General features: G+C 45.7%; 1 protein-coding gene across 1 annotated transcript; it reads right to left on the bottom strand.

Moving 5' to 3' along the window:
* Window positions 1–4,195: 4,195 nt before the first annotated feature.
* On the bottom strand, window positions 4,196–17,908 carry Afg2b (AAA ATPase AFG2B). The gene is made up of 8 exons (XM_015999888.3): window positions 16,763–17,908; window positions 15,666–15,851; window positions 11,727–11,885; window positions 9,034–9,243; window positions 7,689–7,881; window positions 6,152–6,282; window positions 5,082–5,207; window positions 4,196–4,384 (listed from the first exon to the last, which is right to left on the bottom strand). Exons 1-8 carry the CDS (start codon window positions 17,840–17,842, stop codon window positions 4,220–4,222), a joined length of 2,250 nt encoding a protein of 749 aa, XP_015855374.2. The 5' UTR covers window positions 17,843–17,908; the 3' UTR covers window positions 4,196–4,219.
* Window positions 17,909–22,447: the final 4,539 nt, after the last annotated feature.

Raw genomic sequence — 22,447 nt, 5'->3', positions numbered from 1 at the left:
TAAAGAAAACTGATTCTCCCTTCTGGAAAAGCCACCAACTGTCTATAGCTCCTCAGTTAAGGGTGTGGGGTCATGAACCCCTTCCCACTCCGTGATGAACTGTTGACTAGTTTGCTCTTCCTCAGGTCCTGTGGAGGCACCCAGCTGCCATGAGCTCATGAGAGCACTGACCCTGTCATGTCCAGAAGACACTGCTAAGTTCCAGTCCCCCACAACCTCTGGTTCTTTACACACACACCCTTTTCCATGATGGTCTTTGAACCTTGAGGGAGGTTATGATATAGATGTCCCATTTGTGGCTAAGTACTCGGCTGGCAATTTAGCCTCTGCATTTTAGTCAGTTGTGGGTTTCTGGACTAACCACTGTCTGCTGCCCAAGTATGGTGATATTTTATTTGTGCTGAGATGTGATTTTATTTGTATGTTAATAAAGTTGCCTGGAGATCAGAGCTAAGAGCAAGCCATTTAGCAGAAGTCCAGGGGTGGTGGCACATGCCCTTACTCTGAGCACATGGCAGGCAGAATCTCTGTGTGTTCAAGGACACAGCCAAGTGGTGACCTGAACCTTTAATCTCAGTACCAACCATAGAGACCTGGAGGTCTGTATAGACAGGCAGTGACAAGGAAGTCATGTGGTCTGAGAGCTGTACTTATCTACCAGGAAAGATACAGATTTAAAGGGCCGTTATGCTATGTCCAGTTAGCATAGAAATTGTAGTATGCTCACCCCTGGGCCTCTGAACTTCCCAACTGTAGGCTCTTGGCCAGATATGCAGTATCAGGCATGCGTTTCCTTCTGGGGAGTGGGTCTTAAATCCAATCACATTTTCTTATATCCAAACTATTTTTCCCTTTATTTTACATACTAACCAGTTTCCCCTCCCTCCTCTTCTCCCGCTCCCTCCCCTGACCTCCCTTCTATCCCCCATCCACTCCTCCTCCTTTTCCATTCAGATAGGGTTAGAGCTCCCTTAGGGACCAAGCATTATCCAAACTATTTTAACGGTTGGTTAATTATCTCATAGCATTTGTGCCACTACCCCACCCAGGGAGCTCTCAGTACAACATAGCCCAGGCTAGCCTCACACTTGGTCATTACTGTAGTTCATAAGTGAGGCCATTGACGACACCGTCCCCACCCAGCCCAGCTGCCTACACAGCACCTTCCAGTACACTTATCCAAAGGACCATTTCCTACTACAGAGACACATGCTCATCCACGTTCATAACTGTTCCAGTAACAATGGCTAGCAAATTCGCCATAGTATTAATCACCCAGTGTAGGTGCCAGATAGTGAGGAAAGTTGATTCATGATTCCATTTTATGTTTCCAGGTTTTCAGGATAAAATGTTAAAGGAATTGAAAATTGATATCTACACATAGAATGTGCCCATACAACTTTAAAATATACACATTTCTACTTGTAGCAATGACAGATCCAGGAAGCTACATTTTGTCCTTTTGCATTAATGCCCATGTGTGTTGAATTCTAAGAGATGCTGAGGTAATATTATTATGTTTTGTTTTTCCCTTAGGTTCAAGGAATTGCAGCAATTTGGGGTGGTTTGTATTTATTGAGGTAAATGCAGCAATTCAAATATTAAATTATCTGCTCAATGTCATTACAAAAATAGGTATATGATTAAAGAATCATTTTTTGCTTTTTTTTTTCCGAGTTTGCTGTGGGCAGAACCATCTAGAATTTTCCATCATCCAGTTCTTCAGAATACGGTTTCCCAAATAAAACAGAACTCATAGCCTCACCACCACACTTTAACCACAGCAGAGATCCCTCCCCCCGCCCCCGTCACAAGCACCGAATACTGGCAACCTGGTGGGGCACCAGGCCACTGTTGCCTGGGAGACGAGGATGTCAAACAGGTATGGTTCCCACCCTTCACATCTAAACTCTGGCAGGCCCCAGAGTTCCCACCAGGGCACTAGCCAGTAACACTGACCTTGCCAATCCTTTGAGGAAGCTTTGTCTCCCCGACTCCAAATGCTAGACACTTTCAGAGCTCTCTCTAGCTATGGTGACCTGAGTGACAGACACATTCAACCGTGGTTGTCCGGCTATCACCCATGGAATCTAAACATAATCAGCCCCACTCAGGCTTCAAGAGAAAAATGTCTTTTTTTAAAAAAAAACATTTATTTGTATTTTATGTACATTGATGTTTTGCTTGCATATATGTCTGTGTGAGGGCGTTGCATCCCGTGAGACAGAAATTACAGACTGTTGAAGCTGCCATGTGGGCCCTGGAAACTGAACCCAGGTCCTCTGGAAGAGCAGTCAGTGTGCTTAACCACTGAGCCATCTCTCCAGGCCCCAAAATAGAATATTCTTATTGCTTGAAACTCTGACCAACCTGGACAGTGGGCTACGTTGGTCCTGTCACTCATCCTTCCGTGGCTGCTTTACTGGGCTGGATACTGGGATCCAGACATTCTATACACTGGGGTCAACAACTAAGGCTCGAGAGCAGCGTGAGCTCAGACCAGGGGAAAACAAACACTGCCTGCCAACTTACCGCCGTGCTTCTCAGGCCAAGCGAAAGTGGGATGGGGACTCTGGGGTATCAGAGTAGACCAGTGGGAAAGAAGGGTGGAGAAAAGCAATACAAAGTCCACGTGGGTGAGAAGGTCATGAACACCAGTTTAGTACACCATAAAACGCAAGTAAAAACAAAATCAGGGGCTGGAGAGATGGCTCAGAGGTTAAGAGCACCGACTGCTCTTCCAGAGGTCCTGAGTTCAATTCCCAGCAACCACATGGTGGCTCACAACCATCTGTAATGAAATCTGGCGCCCTCTTCTGTACACATAATAAATAAATAAATAAATTAAAAAAAAAAAAAAAAACAAAAAAAACAAAATCATTTTAAACAGTCTCGGAAGTTGTCCAGAGCAATCTTCTGATCGTGGAAACTGAGTCACAGGATGTCCTGGTCGGGCCCTGCCATTTCCTGGGCATTTCCGGTGACAGGCACCTAGATGCCACCCTGAGTGAGGAATGGCCCAGTTTAGGTGCTCCTTGCACACTGCTAGCAAGGAAAGTGGTAAAAAATTGTGCACTGCCATTACTTCTGGGGTTCAAGCACGGGAAGGTTACACACCAAAGGGGATTTCATTCTTAATTGCGTCTGTAAAAATAGGAGCATGCAGACAAATCCATGGCCTCGGATTACTTACAACTACAAAAGGGAAGTGAAGAACAGAGAAACCCAACAACACTGAGTGGACAGAGTGACCGGCACCAACGAGGGGAGCACTGTGCCTCCGGCGGTGACACAAAGCCTACACCCGAGAAGTGCTGACAGACACACACCTAGGGGCTGAGTGTCTACAAAACACCGGTCTACGTGTTTCCAAGCTGAAGACTGAGAACTGTTTCCAAGTAAAGACACGGAACACATGACAACTAAACTCACAGTAATCCCAGACTAGACCGTCTGGCAGAAAAGGATGAACATAGGACATCTCTGGGAAAGAGAGAGAAATTCACTGAATCCATTCAAATACTGTGTCGATGTTAAACCTCCTGAGTTTGGAGAGTGAACTGTAGTATAAGACAATCTTATTTGTAAGACGCACCCACTAAACGCTAGCCATACTGGAGCATCCGGCACACAGAGAAACGAGTCAGGCGATGTTTGAGTGACAGGCATGTATGACAGTGAATTCCCACGACTGTCGCACGTGCGGTCACTGTCTTGCTTGGATAGCCACACGACTCTATGACGTTCAGGACAAAACTGCCTAATGACACACCTCTTAGAGTCATCCCCGAGCTGAGTGACGCATGACTGTATTCTAGTCTCAAACTGTTCAGAAAACAGTGTGTGGAGGAAAGAGAGAAAACAACTGACAGAATGCTAAACTGGAGAATCTGGGCTGAGAATGCTCAAGTTCTCTGTTCTATTCCCACAACTCTTCTGTGTGCATGACATCACTCCAAAGTCACCAGAAAGCGATCACCCAAAAATAATTATGCTAACAAAATCACATACACACACACACACACAGACACACACACACACACACACACACACACACACTTTTTATTATAGCGTTTTAATATACCTTCTAGAGGTAAAATGGTCTTTACCAGGCCAAGTTTCTCGGCCTCTGTCTCTCTTAGTCTCTGTCTCTCTCAATCCTATGAAAAGTGTAAAGTTGCAAACCACAAGCAAGTGAAAAGCCGAATAAAATACAAATTTAATTATCTTCCAAGTCAGAAAGTCCTTTCTTAAACAGGTTTTCATACAGAGTCAAGCTTTTCCGACTTAAGGATGGCTTCACGGTCCTGAGTGATTCTCTGAAGTGCTCCTGATTCACGGTGGTTGCTTCCAGTCCGTTCTCCTGCAGAGCAAATAAGGCGGCCTGAAGACAGACAAGCAAGAGAGAACAGTTACTTTGCTTCATTTTAAAACTAACAGTAACATCAACACTGCAATCTGGTTGTAAATCTTTGGTCTCACATCAAAGGAGTTCAATGCCATCAAAGACACTAAGCTAAAAGTTAAGGTGACTAAAAACCCACCCTAGACCACAGCTTTTTGTACATTAAAAATCTAGCCTTAAATGGGCTAACTGCAGACTAGCATACACTCTTGTGTACAGTTTAAGAGGAACCTTGACCCGGAGGTAAGAAAGTTTACACGGCAATGCTCCGTAAGGAAAAGATGACTTGTTTCACGGCCCAGCAATTCTCCTTGTAGCCATGCCCGTGTACGGAAGATGCAGCCCCACCCTCCCGCCACAGACAAACTTCATGGCAGAGTGTAGAGACTGAAACCTCAAAAGCTGCGGGGTGTCTCCAGTGTAGGAGTATGCAGAGTGTGACCTTTGGGGGCAGCAGGGGACAGAGGGTAGGAAGGGTCCAAGGAAGATTCTGGAATACCGAAAATCTCTTCCCGACACAAGTGGCAGTAATAAAAGTATGGTCACTTTACAGTCGTTCAACATCATATCCTTAAGATCTATGCGTTCTTCTGGAATTTATATTTAATGAAGTTTACAGAAAAAGAAAAGCCCACAATGACCCTTTCTGCCTGGAAATAAAGCTGTACAAACTTACTTCTTTGCACAGGTTTCTAAGATCAGCTCCGGAGAAAAAACATGTTTCCGCTGCTAGCTTTTCTAATGAAACGTCAGGCCCTATTGGCATGTTGGTTGTGCAGACTTTTAAAATAGAAAGCCTGCCCTGGAACAAAACCAAAAACAAAACATTTACAATCCTTAATATTTACGTTCCACACTGATACAGTCAACATTTGAAGTTCAAATTGTTTAATCATATTACAAAGTGTGTGTGTGTGTGTGTGTGTGTGTGTGTGTGTGTGTGTGTGATATGTGGTGTCTATATGTAGTGTGTGTATGTGTGTGCGTGGTATATGTGTATGGTGTGTGTATTTGTGTGTGGTATATGTGTATGGTGTGTGTATTTGTGTGTGTGGTATGTGTGATGTGTGTGTGTATATGTGTGGTATGTGTGTGGTGTGTGTGCGTGTATATGTATGTGTTCATATTCAATTAAAAATCACTCTTGCTTCTGAAAGAGACTGAGTCATTAATGTTCCACACAGCAATAGTAAAATAAGTATTTTCTTAATTACTGTTTAAAGTAGCCAATCATAACCATTTCTGAAACAAGATGACTCTCTTTTGGGAATAAGCAGTGCTACCACAACAGTCTTAGAAACAAACACATGAATTGTCAAATGCATTTAGAAGCATCAGACATTTACTGTTTTGTTTTGTTTTTTTTTAAATCTCTTTAAAACTTGGTAAAAGCCCAAGGAAGGAAAACTTAATCCTTGGAGCCCTTCACCATGTGCCGGGTGGTTGCTCTGGGAGTTCCTGACGGGACACACTGCAACCCCTGCAGACCCAGACACTGCCACAGCCCCTTCAGCACCTCCTCCAGGCCAGGGCTCAGTAACATGCAGTGCCTCAGGAATCACTTCCAGGAGCGTTTCCCTGAAGGCAGGGCCAGGGAGCCAGCATGGACAAAGACTTCACGAAGAGCCACCAAGCAAAGAACTGGAGACCAGCACTCAACAGTGAGAGCGGAGCACAAGGTCCACCTGCACCCAGTCTGGAGTTCAGGCCAGACATGCTCAGCGCAGAGGAAACATCAGTGGTTACCTCTCGATCAGGAGGAGGCACATAGATCATCTTATCCAGTCTTCCGGGTCGTAACAAGGCATCGTCTAAAACGTCAGGCCTATTTGTTGCCACAACAATCATGACATTCCGATGAAGCATTTCTTGGTATTCTGAGGGAAAACATACAATACAAAGTAATGTCAACAAACCGTTATTAAGATCCTTTCTAGTAAGTCACATATGGCAAGGCGCTGTGTCTGAACAGGGATAACCTGTCCTTGGAGCCAGGATGCCTACTCGCACCCCAGCCACCTTCTTGGTATCAAGCCACCCCACAAACAACTCACTAATCCAAGAGCTACCTGTGTGTCTGAAAGGAGTGGCTAGTCCTGACAGGCGTTTCTCCGTGCGAGAACTGATGAAAAAAAAAGCCAGATGGAGGAACACCTGGCTGGTGCCCAGATCCACTCAGGCGCCCGTGAATGACATATAAAGAGACTGCTTACAAAGGCGGAATGCATGACTAATGGGGACCCAGAGTTCTGGAAGGTATAGCTTTCAATATCCCCAGTGGGAATTTACTTCCCATTCTTCTCTCCAGGGGCAGAAATAATCAACCTGAGTCGCAGTTATGAAAACCCTGGAGGAGAAGTAACATGTGCTTCTGTTGGAAGCGGGGTCTCTTGTACCCCAGGCTGTCCCAAAACTCTTTACCCAACAAAAAGGACCTTAAACTTCTGCTCCCTTGCTCACAACCCCAAAGCAGTGGGTTTACCAGCATGTACCAGCACATCCGACTTTGTGTGGTGCTGGGATAGCCTGCGGGTTTGTTCAGGCCAGGCAGTCACTCTGCCTCTGAATTACATACAAGCCCAAGCCCAAGAGACGGAACAGTTAAAAGCAAGACACGGCAAGACCTAAAATCAAAACCATTCACTGAGTTGAATAATCCAAGTGATTCTCCAGTGCTTACCCTTCAAAGCAGCAGTTTCCCAGCATGCCAATGGGCTGCTGTACAAGGAATCCCTGCATCATGAGATCAGGTTATCATGGGTCCCTTCTAATTATAGAGTGTTTTTTATTTCTACAGAGTGGTTAAAATGTTCCTTCTATGGCATAATTTAAAAAAAAAAATGGGACCCAGACAGGAATATGACTATAATAACAGAAATCAGAAATTGCCTTCTCAGGACAATAAGAAACCACTGTATCTGAGGCAGAGGCTCACGGAGGCAGAGGACTCCAAAAACCATCTTCACTTGCTTTCAATTACTGAAGTTACTCGAGTACTAGTTTGTTTTGTCACTGGAGAAGGGTAGGTCCTTCTTCAGGATATACACACGAGAATTCACATCTAAGATAATTATAAAACTTTTCACTTTTTCTGCCCAAATCACAACTTTTATCAGCCCTATAAAAGTCCCAAGAATGCGAGTGGAATCATATAAACCCCTCCGTAAGATGAATTCAGCCTAGGAAATGCAGCCGTGCAGGAAGGCTCCTTAATCCTGGCCCGGAACCATGGTGCACTCTGGCTAAGGAACAGCGCTTCACGTCTCCAGCTCCTGGTATTTACCCTGGTGGTCTGATTTACTCCCTCTTCTCTCTACCGTCCTAACTCCCACACCATCAAGCTCATTCAGCAGAACTGAAAGAACTCGCTCCCGAGCATCACATCCCAAGGTGCCGACTGAGCGAGACCCCAAGACTGAGTCAATTTCATCCAAAAACACAAGCGCTGGAGTATTGGCTCTTGCTTGTCGAAATACCTTAGTGAGGGAAAAAAAACATAATGTCACACGCCATTCCGGTGACTCTTTTCACTTCGCTATCTGCAATCATTAAAACAGAAAAATGAAGATTCTAAGTGCTTAAGAATTGGGGAATCAGTAAATAAAACAAGGGCCAATGGCAGTGGTTAAAAAGGTGTCTTCTTAAAAGATATTTAACTGGAATTTCAGAAGTGATAATGTTGCTTTAAGTCAGGATTTCATTATGTAGCCCAGGCTGGCCTGGAACTCATAGAAATCTGCCTGTCGCTATCTCCTGAGTATTGAATTAAAGGAATATGTCACCACACCCACCTGATGACAAATGTTTGACTTTAAAAACCAAGATAAAAGGGCTGGAGAGATGGCTAAGGGGTTAAGAGTGCTTACTGCTCTTCCAGAGGCCCTGAGTTCAGCTGCTAGTACCCACACTGGGTGACTCAGAACCCCCTGCAACTCCAGCTCTAGCGGAACCGGCATCCTCTTCTGGTCTAAGTGAGGACCTGCACACAAGTGCACTTGCTGTGGGATGGTCTGTATGTCAAATCTGTTGCTCTGATTGGTCAATAAATAAAACACTGATTGGCCAGTGGCCAGGCAGGAAGTAGGTGGGACAAGGAGAGAGGAGAACACTGGGAAGCAGAAGGCTGAGGCAGAGACACTGCCAGCTGCCGCCATGACCAGCAGTATGTGAAGACACCAGTAAGCCACCAGCCACGTGGCAAGGTATGGATTTATGGAAATGGATTAATTTAAGCTATAAGAACAGTTAGCAAGAAGCCTGCCACGGCCATACAGTTTGTAAGCAATATAAGTCTCTGTGTTTACTTGGTTGGGTCTGAGCGGCTGTGGGACTGGCGGGTGACAAAGATTTTCTCTGACTGTGGGCAAGGCAGGAAAACTCTAGCTACATGCACTTACCACACATGGACACACACATATGTAATAATTTTTAAAAATTAAAAATAATTTTAAAAAGATAAAATTGCAGAATGATAAAAGCTTACCTCAACCTTATTCAAAATCAGAGAGATGGACTTGACAAACAGTAGTGACAGGAGGAAGGATCACAGGGAGGAAGGCTCTTACTTAAACTTAAGCACGGATAACTTTTACAACTAGGGGAAAAACAATACTCAAAAATAAACGAACCTGAGACAAGACTTTTTCTGAGTCTCCAACAAAAGGTAAAAAGAGGTCGGCTCCGCTCACTGACACGAAAGAGCAGTGACAGCTTGTGGCCAGGGCCCTCACCAGAGTGGTCTTAGCACATCCAGGGGGACCATAGAGGAGAAGGCCCTTTGGCTGTTTCAGACCCATCCTAGCAAATTCCTGAGGGAACTTCAGAGGCCACTCAACACACTGTCAACAGGCAGGGAGACAGAGAGGTGTTAGTGTAGCAGGCACATGCCAAATCCCTCCCCCCATCCGGCACTTCCCCGGCTCTCGTCCCCACCAGCCCAGGAACCCGGGGGACATGACTCATCTGCACCCAATGGCTTTCACTTGGGATACCGCACGATGCCTGAGTGTTCTCCCAAAAGTTCTCTGTGCTATTCTTTTTAAACTTTTAATTATCTTTTAATTTGTGTGCTTGGGTGTTTTGCCTGCATGTATGTCTGTGCATCATGTGCATGCCTGGTCCTGGAAGAGGTCAGAAGAAGTCACTGGGTCCCCTAGAACTGGAGTTATGGATGGCTGTGAGTTACTACATGGGTGTTGGGAACTGAATCTGCTCTCTGCAAGAGCAACAAGTACTCTTAACGGCTGAGCCATCTCTCTATCCCCATCTCTATCCCTCCAGCCTTAGCTCAAATTACCTGCTTGGAGAAGACTTCCCCAAGAACCCTGGGCAGAGGAGAGCCCCTTCTCCCAGCCCCAGGAAGCCCTGTACTGCCTTCCACCTTATTTAGAATATTAGAGTTCATTACTATTCTCTTTCCAGGTGGGATGGGCCACTCTGTTCTTGCTACAAAATCAGCAGAGTTCACACCTAAACCCTCAACACCCAGAGTAGCACTTGCCTCAAGCGGGCCTCAATAAACGTTACTGAAGAGTGAAGAAGTCCGACACACCTCAAAGGTAACGGCTTCACAATCGTTTAACCGACTCAGAAACGCGATACAAGTTAGACATAAACCTTACTGCTAGCAAGTGTCCAACTTTGTGCCAGAGAGGCGGCAGAACCGACAGTGGCCTCCAGAAAGAAGAGCGGACGGTGAGAGCTCTGGTCCAAGGGAAACAACCAGGCCCACACAGGCCCTCCGAGGAGAAGGGCTACTACAAAGAGACACCTGAAACCATCCACTCGACTGCGTCCCAGCAGTGAGCAGACCAATGGAGGAAAGAGTGGTGTGAGACCACAACGGGCCCTGCAAGTTCCAACTGACAATGCGGAAATATGTGGAGCGCTCTGGAAGGAAAGGAAACTGAGGCAGGGAGCTCTGACAGGCCAGAGATCTCTGGCAATGACTCATGCCACAAAAATCGTGAGGCATGAAAGTGGTAAGGCAGACTGGCCACTGAGACATAAGGAACTGCGTTTCACAGAGCGCTGTCACCACTCTTCCCACGGGGACTGCTGGCTGACTGCATTCACCCACACAGGGAGCCTTAGATGTGGAGGGGGCGGTGACTAGCTGGACTCTACTTTTTGGTTTGCTTTTTTTTTTTTTTTGAGACAGGGTCTTACTATGTAGCTCTGGCTGTCCTGGAACTCATTATGTAGACCAGGCTGGCCTCGAACTCCTGAAATCCAATTGCCTCTGCCTCCCGAGTCCTGGATTAAAGGCGTGTGCCCTACACCTGGCACTAACTGGACCCTGGACATGACATGTTGACAGCCCTGTGGTTGGTTATCTAGCAGACAGACAGCTAAGCAGTCCTAATGACCTCAAGAAAAGTCTACTCAAGACTTTTCAAGGGGCAGCTAAGAACAGTCTTGGACACTGTGACCATCACCTTGGACTGCAGAAAGGGTGTCTGGGCTGGACAGACGCTCAGTGGTTAGGAGCACATGTTGCTCTTGCAGAGGCCCTAGGTTTGGTTCTCAGAACCCACATGGTGGCTCACAACCACCCATAACTCCAAGCCCAGGGCATCTGACACCTTCGTCTGATCGCCACAGGCAGAAGGCATGTATGGACGTGATGCCCACATGTACATGCAGCCAAAATACATATGCATAAAATGAAAATTTTAAAGAAAGGTGTCCACGAGTCTCTCAGAGCACCAACATTTCAGTGAAGGGAGAGGAAAGGTAGGAAAGTGCCACAGCCAGACTAACAGAACATAACAAAGGAGTGTGGCTGATGTCTCTCAGACTTTACTATTGTGACCATGAAATGAGACAAGCCCATAGGAAAGGCTCCCCATAGCTCCAAACTCCAGCACACAGGAGAAAAAGCACAGTATTTGCATATAACCTACATCCATTTGTTGTAAATTACCTCCTATCACTTATAATACCCAAATAATGTAAATACCGTGTACATAGTCGGCATACTGCATTATTTAGGGGAAAATAACAAAAAAAAAATGTTGGATCTGTTCAGTGCATGTCTCAAAAATTAAAGCATTTACTATCCAGCTTGTCATGGGAATTCTGCTGACCTGTGTTCTAGATTATAATGAATTCTTTAAAGCAATAATTTTAAAAGAGCGTTAAGATGGGGAAACATGAAAACTAGTTTTGATGTCTCTAGAAGTCTAGCTAAACTCAGACTAGACCACATGAGCAGGAATTTGGGTAAGATGCCAAGAGCAGTCTGATCACAGCATTTTCATTTTACACACAGAATGCTACTCTGGCAATCAGCTGGGATGAGCTGATCAGTAACTGTTACCTGCTTTAACTTTATCTTTACATCTTCAAGTCCTCCTATCTGCTCCCAGCCGACGGGCTTGATGTCCATCAGTCCTACAGAACTCCGAAATGATGAGGGCTGAATCTTTTTCAAGGCTTCAAGAAAGTCTGTTTCATCAATCTTAGGACTGTCTTGGTTCTGAAGAAAAATATCCCCAAAAGAAAAATCAAGCCAAAAATTAGGTAGGCCCTTTCCATAGTATACACGCACAAAGAACTAAAAAAATAAAAATAAAAAATAAAAAATCTCTTTTGAACATATAAATCTAATTATCACTACTCTCAAGTTCAAGCATCTCAGAAAATCACCTCCTCAAAGTGGACGCGCTGAGCTCACGAGGTCAAGGGTTAAAGTGGGACACTACAGCTGTTAACGGACTGTCCTCTAAAGAAGCCAGAGTCACTCCTGCTCCTCCAGCTGTTTTCCCCAAGGACTCTAACAAACTCTTAAGTTTGCAAGGAAGTGACAGGAAGAAATGATACTCAACACTGTGTTAACTTTCTTCAATTCAGAGTGAAGTAGAAGAAGTAACAATTGGAAAGTCATCGGTTTTTGCAACGTTCTATAAAAGCTATTCTGAGTAAGAACACCTACGAGAGGACACCTTCACATTTCAAAGCATCTCCTCACACAAGAGCTCCGTGGAGGAACCAGACATCGCCTGGTTCAGTCTATAACACCAATGAGCAGCTGAGGGGTATGTGCCTCCACGTGGTAAAGACACAATCTTGACTATGTACTGTTCGCAGCAGGGATGCATACCTGGAATCTAACCATTCTACAAAATAACTAACCCGGATCACTCATGTCAAAGTCACAAAGCTCAGATAATAAAATATTCTCAAGCGACCCCTATAAAATATAAAACATGCACATACATAAATGTGTGCATACATGCATACACTCACACAAACACGTGAACACACATGCACATAGACACACAGACACACACACACACACACACACACACACACACACGCACACACACGATGGACAAGAGAGTGATAATGCTAAGTTAACAAAATATTAAAAGTTATTAATTTGGATAAAGGGTCTGGTTAAAGTTCTCTGTAACTATTTTGCAACTTTCCAATAAAATAAAAATGATTTCAAAAATAAAAAGTTAAATAAGAAACTTGAAATGACTTTTTTCTTTTTTTTTCTTTTTTTTTTTTTAAGATTTATTTATTTATTATGTATACAGAAGAGGACGCCAGATCTCATTACAGATGGTTGTGAGCCACCATGTGGTTGCTGGGAATTGAACTCAGGACCTTTGGAAGAGCAGTCGGTGCTCTTAACCTCTGAGCCATCTCTCCAGCCCCCTTGAAATGACTTTTAAAGAAACGAAGCAGATTTATCATGTTTCCCAGTGTTTTACTGTCCAGTGCCTGTCCATATCTTTTCTCTTGGGTTGCCGGTCCTGTCCTGTCTTTAAACGTTCTTTCCATAGGAAGGAAATGGGCTGAAAGTCCTTTCTCTGGTCTTAAGTTTGCAAGTTTGCTCATTTGACTCCAAATGTTCAAATTGGCAAGTCCTCATTGGCTCCTTTTGTTATACTCAGAGGCCATCTTCCTGCTAACATTAGATACTATTTTACAATTTTCTTGATCCATTTCAATGAAGCACAATTTTGGTTAGTTAAAAGCTCCTTACATTCCTTTCCATTTTATCTGTATTGCTGTTAAATAATTTGCCTTCATATCAAATTCTAAATGTTGGGTTGTCTACAAGCTCTCATTTTCAACTATTTTATCCCATTTATGTAAGACCATGAAAGTGGATACTTATGGTAGACCTACTCTGAACAGTATTACCTAAAAATGTCAGCATCTGTCTCCTCTAGGGTGAAGTTTCAGGCAAAGTTCACTTTCTTTACACATTGCTACCCTGTTGAGTTTCAGTCGTGTGTTTGATGGGGACACATTCTGACAAACTTTCATCAGCTCTTTTGTCATGGTTGTGCATTTGCCCACTGTGGATGAAAAGACTTACGGGACACATAACCACTGTGTTCTCTTTTGTTTCTTTGCTTTAGTGGCTGGCAGTTTTAGATCCTGGGCACCGAATACTAGTTAATTTTTAGATAATATCAAGTAGCATTTGAAAATCTCACTTCAAGACTCACCACTGGTGTACACTCACCATTTCATTTGACGCTCTTCGCCCTTGCGGGCATATAAATCCTTCTCCTCTGTATTTATTAAACTATGCTCCTAGTTCCTCAACTGGACTATTTCAGAAAAAACAGACTCCTCGCCTGCCCTGGCATAGACCGAGCCCCTCACCTGCCTAGTGGGAGAAAAAAGACAAGCCAGTGCCTTCCCAGATGTCTCTGTCCCTACTTCCTTCCATTTCCCTGGGTTGTTTCTGAACTCAGCCATCACCTGTGGTGACTAGACTTTGTAGGAAGGGAGGCCCCTCCTCAGGTAGCAGTGAGCTGGCTGGTCCACCTAAGCCAGAGATGCTTAAGATCAAGCCTGGAACTTCAAAGCAAAGGGAATCCTAAATGTGCCTCCCTGCCCCTCTTTGGAACTCTCATCCTTCCCTACAAAGGACATACAGTCTCACACCTTTACACAGGGTCTCATTAAAGCTCTAAGCAGTCTGGTACCAAAGCCATTAAGATGAGAACACAGAAGATTAAACTTCCTCCCACCTTCAGTGTTAGGATAAAAATAACAGAAAAGTTAGGAAAGATATAAACTATATAGCTGAAAATAATTTAGGATGCTATAAATGAAGTTGAAATGTCCCAGAATCCTCAGCTGCTGAAATTATTATTTGCTGAAGAGGTTTAGGGACTCGGGTTATCAGATACTAAATGACTTGTTTTTAAATTAATAGTATTGAAAAATACTACATTTAAGATAATCCTAAATATTTTTAAAGTAATTATGAATTCAAAATTTAAAAATCAGTGACAATCTCGAAGAAAATACAATTCCAAGTAATCAGTGTCTCTTGGATTAGGGAACTCTGTTTTTCCCATAGATATTTATCAATAATAAAGAAAAAAAAAACAGTATCTTGGCAAGGGAGAAATCTTATAGGTGCCATCTTAATCTAGAAATCAAAGTTAACTTTGAAGTTAATCATCAATGACTAAAATTCTTGTTGTGGTATTGTGCCTATGGGTTATTTCTAAATGTTTCAGAAAAACAGACACACATGTAAACCCAAACACGCAAAGAAAGAAACGACAAAGTAAACACAGTAGAATGTTACCACTGGATTATCTGGGTAGAAGCTAGACACAATCTATTAGTTTTATTTTTCCACTTTTCTCTGTAAGTCTGAGGTTGCTGCTTAAAAATTTTTAATTTATGCCAGGTGGTGGTGGTGGTGGTGGTGGTGGTGGTGGTGGTGGTGGTGGTGGTGGTGGTACACGCCTTTAATCCCAGCACTCGGGAGGCAGAGCCAGGAGGATCTCTGTGAGTTTGAGGCCAGCCTGGGCTACAGAGCGAGATCCAGGACAGGCACCAAAACTACACAGAGAAACCCTGTCTGGGGAAAAAAAACATTTAAATTCAAATCTGTCAGATTCTTCTGAAGGACACCATCTTTCCCAGCTGCTCCAGGCTCTAGCTCTAGAGAGTTACTGTGACAAGTGAAGAAAATTCACTGAAGAGACCTCCTGGAAGACTCAGCCATTTTTCTCATCTTCAATCATATATTTATATGACATTGAGATATAAATATATATATATATGTACATGAGATAAATTTGTATACATGATATATGTACACACACACACACACACACACACACACACACAAACATACACGGAAACAGCTGTGGAGACTGCCAACCATGCCAAGGAATGTACTGTTCTTACCACTTCTTTTAATCCCCCAAATTAATTTGTCATATTAATAGGAAGAATAACATAGCTGGTCCAAGTCAACACTTCTTACCTTCTCGTGCTTAAGAAGGGCACACAGGGCAGCCTCCCTACAGAGTGCCGTCAAGTCGGCACCAACATAGCCCACTGTCATTTCTGCCAGGAGACCGAAATCAACGTGACCGGAGACGGGCATCTTTGAAGTAATCACTTGCAGAATTGTCTCTCTTTGTTTAAGCGTGGGAGTCCCAATGACAACCTACAGGCAACGCAAAAAAAAAAAAAAAAAACCAGAAAATTTAAAGTATACAACATTAAACCTTTCTTTAAAAGCATCCTCACAAATATGAACAGTAATTCAGCAAGTCATTCTGGAACTTGCGTCATGAACAACTGTTAAGCACACCTTAGATTCTGAAAATAAAAATATACTAATTGCCCAGTGGAGCAACAGAGGCTGGGAATTTGAACAATGAAAATTATATAATCCACTGGAGAGGTCTTTGTTGTTTTTTGAAAACACACCAAGTTGGGGGTCAAACTATAGGACAGATAATCCAGGTGCTTGCTCTTTGGAAGAAGAGCCTCTAATAGATGGTACAAGGAAGAAACCCACTCAAGTCCTCAAAAGAGTTAAGAAGTATGCAATTGCTATCCATCTGCAAAGTCCTACCACAAAATTCACACATTACTTAATTACTAATTATTCTAACTATTCCTTAGCAATTAAAAAAAAAGTCACTTGAGGACCAAAGCTCATAAAACAAGGCTGCTCTGAACATTCAACTTTCTTGACAACCCAGCAAGTCAACTGTAGAACAGGAAGCTGGTATCTTGACAAGGAATGAACACATTTAGAGGCTAATGCCTGCTTTTATTTGCCTTTCCTGCCTCCTCTTACTGTGACTAAGTTCTCATTCCAACACTATTTCAGTTTAATATGCTTGCAACAGGCTTAGTTACCTTAAGAATTAACATTATTCTTCTTCTTCACCTTCATGACCTGCACAGCAAAGTTAATGACCATCCTGCTTCCCAGAATGATTTGACTCTAGAATAATCAGCTTCTGGCTCACAAGTCACAAGAGATCTACAAATCCTGCCTGACCCAGCTGTCGGACAAGGTGAGCTTCCAGAGACCAGGGGCTCTCACCAGAGCTGGCTATTTACCTCTCGGTCAAACCTCCCGGGCCTGCGCAGCGCTGGGTCTAGCTCGTCTGGCCGGTTAGTGGCTCCCACAACCACAAACTCCCGGTCCCCGTGGATGCCGTCCAGCAGCGTCAGCACCTGGGCCACCACGCGGCTCTCGGGGGCTCGCCGCGGGCCGCCTCTCCGGGGACACAGGGCATCCACCTCGTCCAGGAAGAGGAGGCTGGGCCCGCGGCTGGCCAGCTCCCGAGCGCGCTGGAAGACGCGCCGCACGTTCTCCTCGGTCTCCCCGGGCCGGGCGCCCTGCAACGCCGGGGCGCTCACCGCCAGCAGCTCGGCGCCCGCCTCGCGCGCCACGGCACGCACCAGCTGGGTCTTGCCCACTCCCGGGGGTCCCGCCAGGAGCACCCCGCGAGGCACCGCCAGCCCAAGCGCGGCTAGGGCGAGCGGGTAGCGCAGCGGCAGGCGGAGCAGCTCCCGCAGGGAGTCGGCCGTCTCCGACAGGCCCCCAAGGGCCACCTCCCCGGGAGGCTCGACCTGTGGCGGCGGCGGCGGCTTGTCGCTGAGCGTGATGCGGGTGTGCGGGGTAACCAACCCGGCGGGCTCGGGGTCCGGTGTCCCGCCCACCACGTGCAGCGCGGCCACGGGGCCGGGGACGCCCGGAGGGGTGGCCACCACGTGTCCCCGCGACACCGGCCGGTGGCGCAGCAGCTCGTGCGCTACCTCCAGCACCGCGTCGGGGCTCGGGGCTCCCGCCTGCGATCGCAGCACCGGCCACACCTCGAGGCGCCGCAGCGGCGGACAGGGCACCGGCTGCAAGCTGTCCAGACTGATCCTCCCCGCGGCGGCCGCGGCCCCGGGGCTCGCGCACTGCGGGTCCAGCTGCACAAAGCCGTCCGCCCCGTCGCGCCGGGGCCAGGCCGTGCAGAGGCAGCAGCCGCCGGCGGGCAACGAGATCCTCAGCGGCGAGCCCAGGCGCGCGCCCAGGCTGCGGAGGGCCGCCGGCCCCAGGCGGCAGCGCTGGGTTCCCCGGTCCCGGGGATCCACCGGCAGCAGCTTCAAAGTCTGTCCATCGGGGAAAGGCCCGGAGTCCGGAGCCATGACTAGCAGAACCACGCCAAGGAGAGCCTGGCAGCAATTCTACCCGGCTGCCGGATGCAGGCGGCGCGCATGCGCCTTGAAAAAAAAACCAAAACAAAACCCAAGCTTCTGATTGACGGTCGAAAGGGCTTATGGGAAAGTGAGAAGGCTGGGTCTCCATAAACTTGACAGAGCTGGCGGTTGTCTGTCCAGCAGCCTTACAGAGACCGTCTAAACTGGCATCTGACAGACGCAAGGCCGCTCCGCTAGGACATAAGCTTGTATTTTGGCTGCCACATCAGTGTCAGGTCTCTGCCTTCTGACTCTTCAGTAAGAACTTTGCATTTTTGGCGGGGAAGACAGGCTGCTGAGGTGTAAATAAAACACCTGCCCAGTTAATCATGGTGCCCACAACTTACGAAACCTCTTTTATTCTCGTTCCAAAAAGCTCGGAGCCTCTAGACATGGGCAAGAAGACCTAATAAGACATAACCATCTTCAGTATATGAAGGGGAGTGTGTGTGCGAAAGTTAGCGTACTTGTGGATAACTGTGGTATAGAACTGACCAGGACATGAAAGTTTAACGAGGATGATCTCAAGAGGTTTTCTCTGCATATTTTGAGCACGGTCGCGTGAAAGGTACAGCCAGAGATCATAAGGGACGCCAACAGAGGGAAGTACACATGAGGAGACAATTAGAGCTAGCTTAACCTTACAGAGTTCTGCACTGATTTAACAGAGGTAGAGGCTGTGCTGGTAGGGATAGGAAGTAGAGGAGAATACATACTGTTTTGTGTGGCATGGAGAAGCTGGTCCCATTCGGGGTCAAACTGTAAATTCCTCTGACCTTAGCCAGGAAATACCCAACTTCCCCGCTGAAACAGCTATTCCTCTCCTTGTGCTACAGATATCCACAAGGGATCCTGTTTCTCCGCCTCCCACTCTTGTTCACTCATTCTCCGTAGAACTACAGACGTCTTTTCCCCTGCCAGCCAGGAAATCCAGCCTGCTCCTTTGAGTCAGACCATTTTTTTCAACGTATTGGTTCAAACATGTGTATGCCCGAGTTTATCATACCTACAATGACAAACTCTTGTAGAAAACGATTCTAAGCCCGGTGTGGTGGCTCACACCTGTATCCCAATATTTGGGAGCCTACATAAGGATTATCACAATTTCCAGGCCAACCTGAGCTACCCAGTAAGGTCTGGGCCAGCCTGACCTACAGAATGGGAAGATGTCTCCAAAAAAGAAATAAAAAGAAAAAGAAAACCTTGAAAAGAAAAAGCATTGTAATAGTTGTGTGGTCCCAAATCTGGTAATTCTGTGAGCACCCTCTAAAGCACCAAACTCATGCACCACTAGAGGGCGCCCAGAACCAGCAACTGAAGCCTCCGGTCCTCCAAGGTCCGGCATTCTCAGCTGAGCCTGCCACTAGTTTCCCCAGGGTTCACACCCAGTTGTATGAAACCGACCACAGTCTATGTATGGTCTTACTGCATTACCAGGCTCCTGCAACAAAACACTATGAGCGATGCAGGTTAGAGTAGGCAATAACAAATTACTTTTTTGCAATATTTTAAAATTAAACTGTGTGTGTGTGTGTGTCTGCACACAGGGGCCCATGGAGCCCAGAGGCATTGGATCTCTTGGAGGGATAGTTACAGACATCTGTATGCCACTCCATGTGGGTGTTGGGAATTGAATTCAGGTCCTCTGCAAAAGAGGCAGAATGTACTCTTAACCCTGAGCCATCTCTCCAGCCCCACCCCACCTTTTTGTGGTTTGTTTTTGTTTGCTTGTCTGTTTTTTGTTTTGTTTTGTTGTTGTTGTTTTTTGCTTTTTCGAGACAGGGTTTACTCTGTGTAGTTTTGGTGTCTGTTCTGGATCTCGCTCTTTAGATCATGCTGGCCTCGAACTCACAGAGATCTGCCTGGCTCTGCCTCCCAAGTGCTGGAATTAAAGGCATGCACCACCGCTGCCAGGCTTCTCCATCCAGCCCCCTTTAAAGACTAACCTTTCTTCCTTCCTTCCTTCCTTCCTTCCTTCCTTCCTTCCTTCCTTCCTTCCTTCCTTCCTTCCTTCCTTCCTTCCTTCCTTCCTTTCCTTCCTTCTCTCTCTCTCTCTCTCTCTCTCTCTCTCTCTCTCTCTCTCTCTCTCTTTCTCTCTCTCTCCTTCTCCCCCTCCCTCCCTCCCTCCCTCCCTTCCTTTTTATTTTTGTTTTTCAAGACAGGGTTTCTCTGTGCAGCTTTGGAGCCGGTCCTGGAACTTGCTCTGTAGACCAGGCTGGCTTTGAACTCACAGAGATCTGCCTGCCTCTGCCTCCCCAAGTGCTTGGATTAAAGGCATGTGTCACTACTGCCTAGCCTAAAGATTAATTTATCTTATGTGTATGAGTGCTCTGCCTTCATGTATGTAGGTGCATAACTTGCGTTCAGTTATTTGCTTCTTACAGTTTCAGAAGCTCAGAAGACAAAGATCTAGGTGCTGACTGAATCAGGACAAGTGAGGACCTACTTTCTAGGTCACGTACCTTTTCATTCTTTCCTCAGATAGTGGAAGGAAGCATCTAACTCTTTGTTGTTGTTGTTGTTGTTGTTGTTTGTTTGTTTTGTTTTGGGTTTTTTGGTTTTGGGGGGTGTTGTTTGGTGGGGGTTTTTTTGTTTTTGTTTTTGCTTTTTGTTTGTTTGTTTGTTTGTTTGTTTGAGACTGGATTTCTCTGTGTATCCCTGGCTGTCCTGGAACTCTCTCTGTAGACCAGGCTGGTGTCCAACTTGCTGATTCACCTGCCTCTGCCTCCCGAGTGCTGGGATTAAAGGCGTGCACCACCACTGCCTGGCTGCTTCTAACTCTCTTGGGTCTCTTTTATAATGACACCCTCACAAATATTCTTTGTTGTCACATATGGGAGAAAAGAACCTCAACTGAGGAATTGCCTCAATCAGATTGGCCTATAGGTATGTCTCTGGGGCATTTCCTTGATTGCTAGTTGGTAGAGGAGGGCCTTTTCCACTATGGGCAGTGCCATCCCTCAGCAGGTGGGCTTGCACTGTATGAGAGAGGTAGCTGAGCAAGCCAATAAAGAGCACTCCTCTATGAGCTCTGCTTTAGTTCCTGCCTCTGGGGTCCTGGCTTCCCTTGATGATAGACTATAACCTATAAGTCCAACAAGGTCTTTCATCTCCAAGCTGGATATGGCCAGTGTTTTTATCATAGCAAAAAGCAAAGCAGGACAGAAAATGGTGCCAGAGAATGGGGTGTTGCTGTGACAGGCCCGACTATGTGGCTTTTATGCCTTGGAATGTTTTGTGTGAAGAAACTAAAGCGTGTTGGAGCTTTGAGCTGGAAAAGCCATTAGATGCTCAGAGTTTAATGAGCTCTTGTGGAAACTTGGAAGGCAATGCGGAGAGAAACAATGGAGGCCTGGCTTGTGACGCTTCAGAAGGAAGACAAGACACTTCCTCCCCAAGTGCTAGAAATGTGTATGTATACCACCACATGTGATCCATGTGGTGCGGGGGGCCGGAACCTAGATCTTGTCCGTGCGCACTAGGCATACACTCTACTTGAGCTGCATCTCTGCCTCTGACCTAAACCCTTCAAGGACAGAAAAACATGTTAGTGCTAAAAAAACAAAACAACAAAACCATGAAGTGAATGAGCGAGCAAGTGGAGACTGGGCTGAGCTGGAAAGTGAGAATTTCACTGAAGAACCCAGTGCCGTCTGGTTTGCCGTCCGGTTTGTCCTTCTGCCCCAGCAAGTGTGCTAGGAAGTGAGATAGAATGACATCTAGAGCGCACTCGTGGCTGAGAGGGCAGAGCAGCAGTATCCACTCCCCGAGTAAACCTTTCACTCCACCCCACTCATTTAAAAACTCGGCACAAAGCTAACCTCTTCCAGGGAGGTTTCCCTCACACCTGTACTTCAAAGCTCTCTTCTCTTACCCTGAGGTCCTGGGGCACCATCCATACATTTATGCATCTAGCTGCATTCTGTTTACATCGTTAGCCACTTACGAAAATGGACTTTCAAGTGTCTTTCCATTGTTCCGTCGCTCTTTTTAATGGCTTGTAATGATCTGCTCCCTGTTCCAACACTGAGTAAAATGCCAGGTGTTCAGTAATTAAATCTCTTCGTTTCTTCAATTACTAATGAATTCACTTAGATTTGTTTAAACGTAGGAGAATGAGCTTGATGATTTTTAGAATATCTGTTTTGGATGCTATACCTCGGCATATTAGAGCTGAGAATTTCAGCCCATCGTGTGACTCCTGTATTTTTTGAATGCTCAGACTTGCCTAGTGGTTGCCAATATTGTATACAGCCTGACCTACAGGCTGAGCAGAAACAAAGCAAGCCTAGAGGTAGGGAGCTGACTGTCTGAAAAGAGCTTGTTTATAGTGTTTCATGGGTCTCTGTTCCATTAAGGTTTTCTCTGGTGATTTTCCACATTCATTCCGAATAGGAAATGCATTCTTTAATTTCCACTTTCTAAGGTACTGGTGCCAAGCACAGAGAGAGAGAGAGAGAGAGAGAGAGAGAGAGAGAGAGAGAGAGAGAGAGAGAGAGATATTTTTTTGCTGAACTGTTCTGCTTTACTGACCAAAAAGACCTCTCTGGTCAG

The sequence above is a fragment of the Peromyscus maniculatus genome, chromosome 4, assembly GCF_049852395.1.
Source record: "Peromyscus maniculatus bairdii isolate BWxNUB_F1_BW_parent chromosome 4, HU_Pman_BW_mat_3.1, whole genome shotgun sequence".
In the NCBI taxonomy this organism is placed as follows: domain Eukaryota; kingdom Metazoa; phylum Chordata; class Mammalia; order Rodentia; family Cricetidae; genus Peromyscus; species Peromyscus maniculatus.
This window is presented reverse-complemented; position numbering and strand designations above follow the sequence as displayed.

Excerpts from the sequence above, each read along its gene's own strand:
- Afg2b (XM_015999888.3), bottom strand. The coding sequence starts at position 17,842 with ATGGCTCCGGACTCCGGGCCTTTCCCCGATGGACAGACTTTGAAGCTG. Across the intron at positions 15,852-16,762 it reads CCGGGAGGTTTGACCGAGAG|GTTGTCATTGGGACTCCCAC; the intron begins GTAAATAGCCAG and ends CGTTGCCTGTAG. Across the intron at positions 11,886-15,665 it reads CCCTTCTTAAGCACGAGAAG|AACCAAGACAGTCCTAAGAT; the intron begins GTAAGAAGTGTT and ends ATTTTTCTTCAG.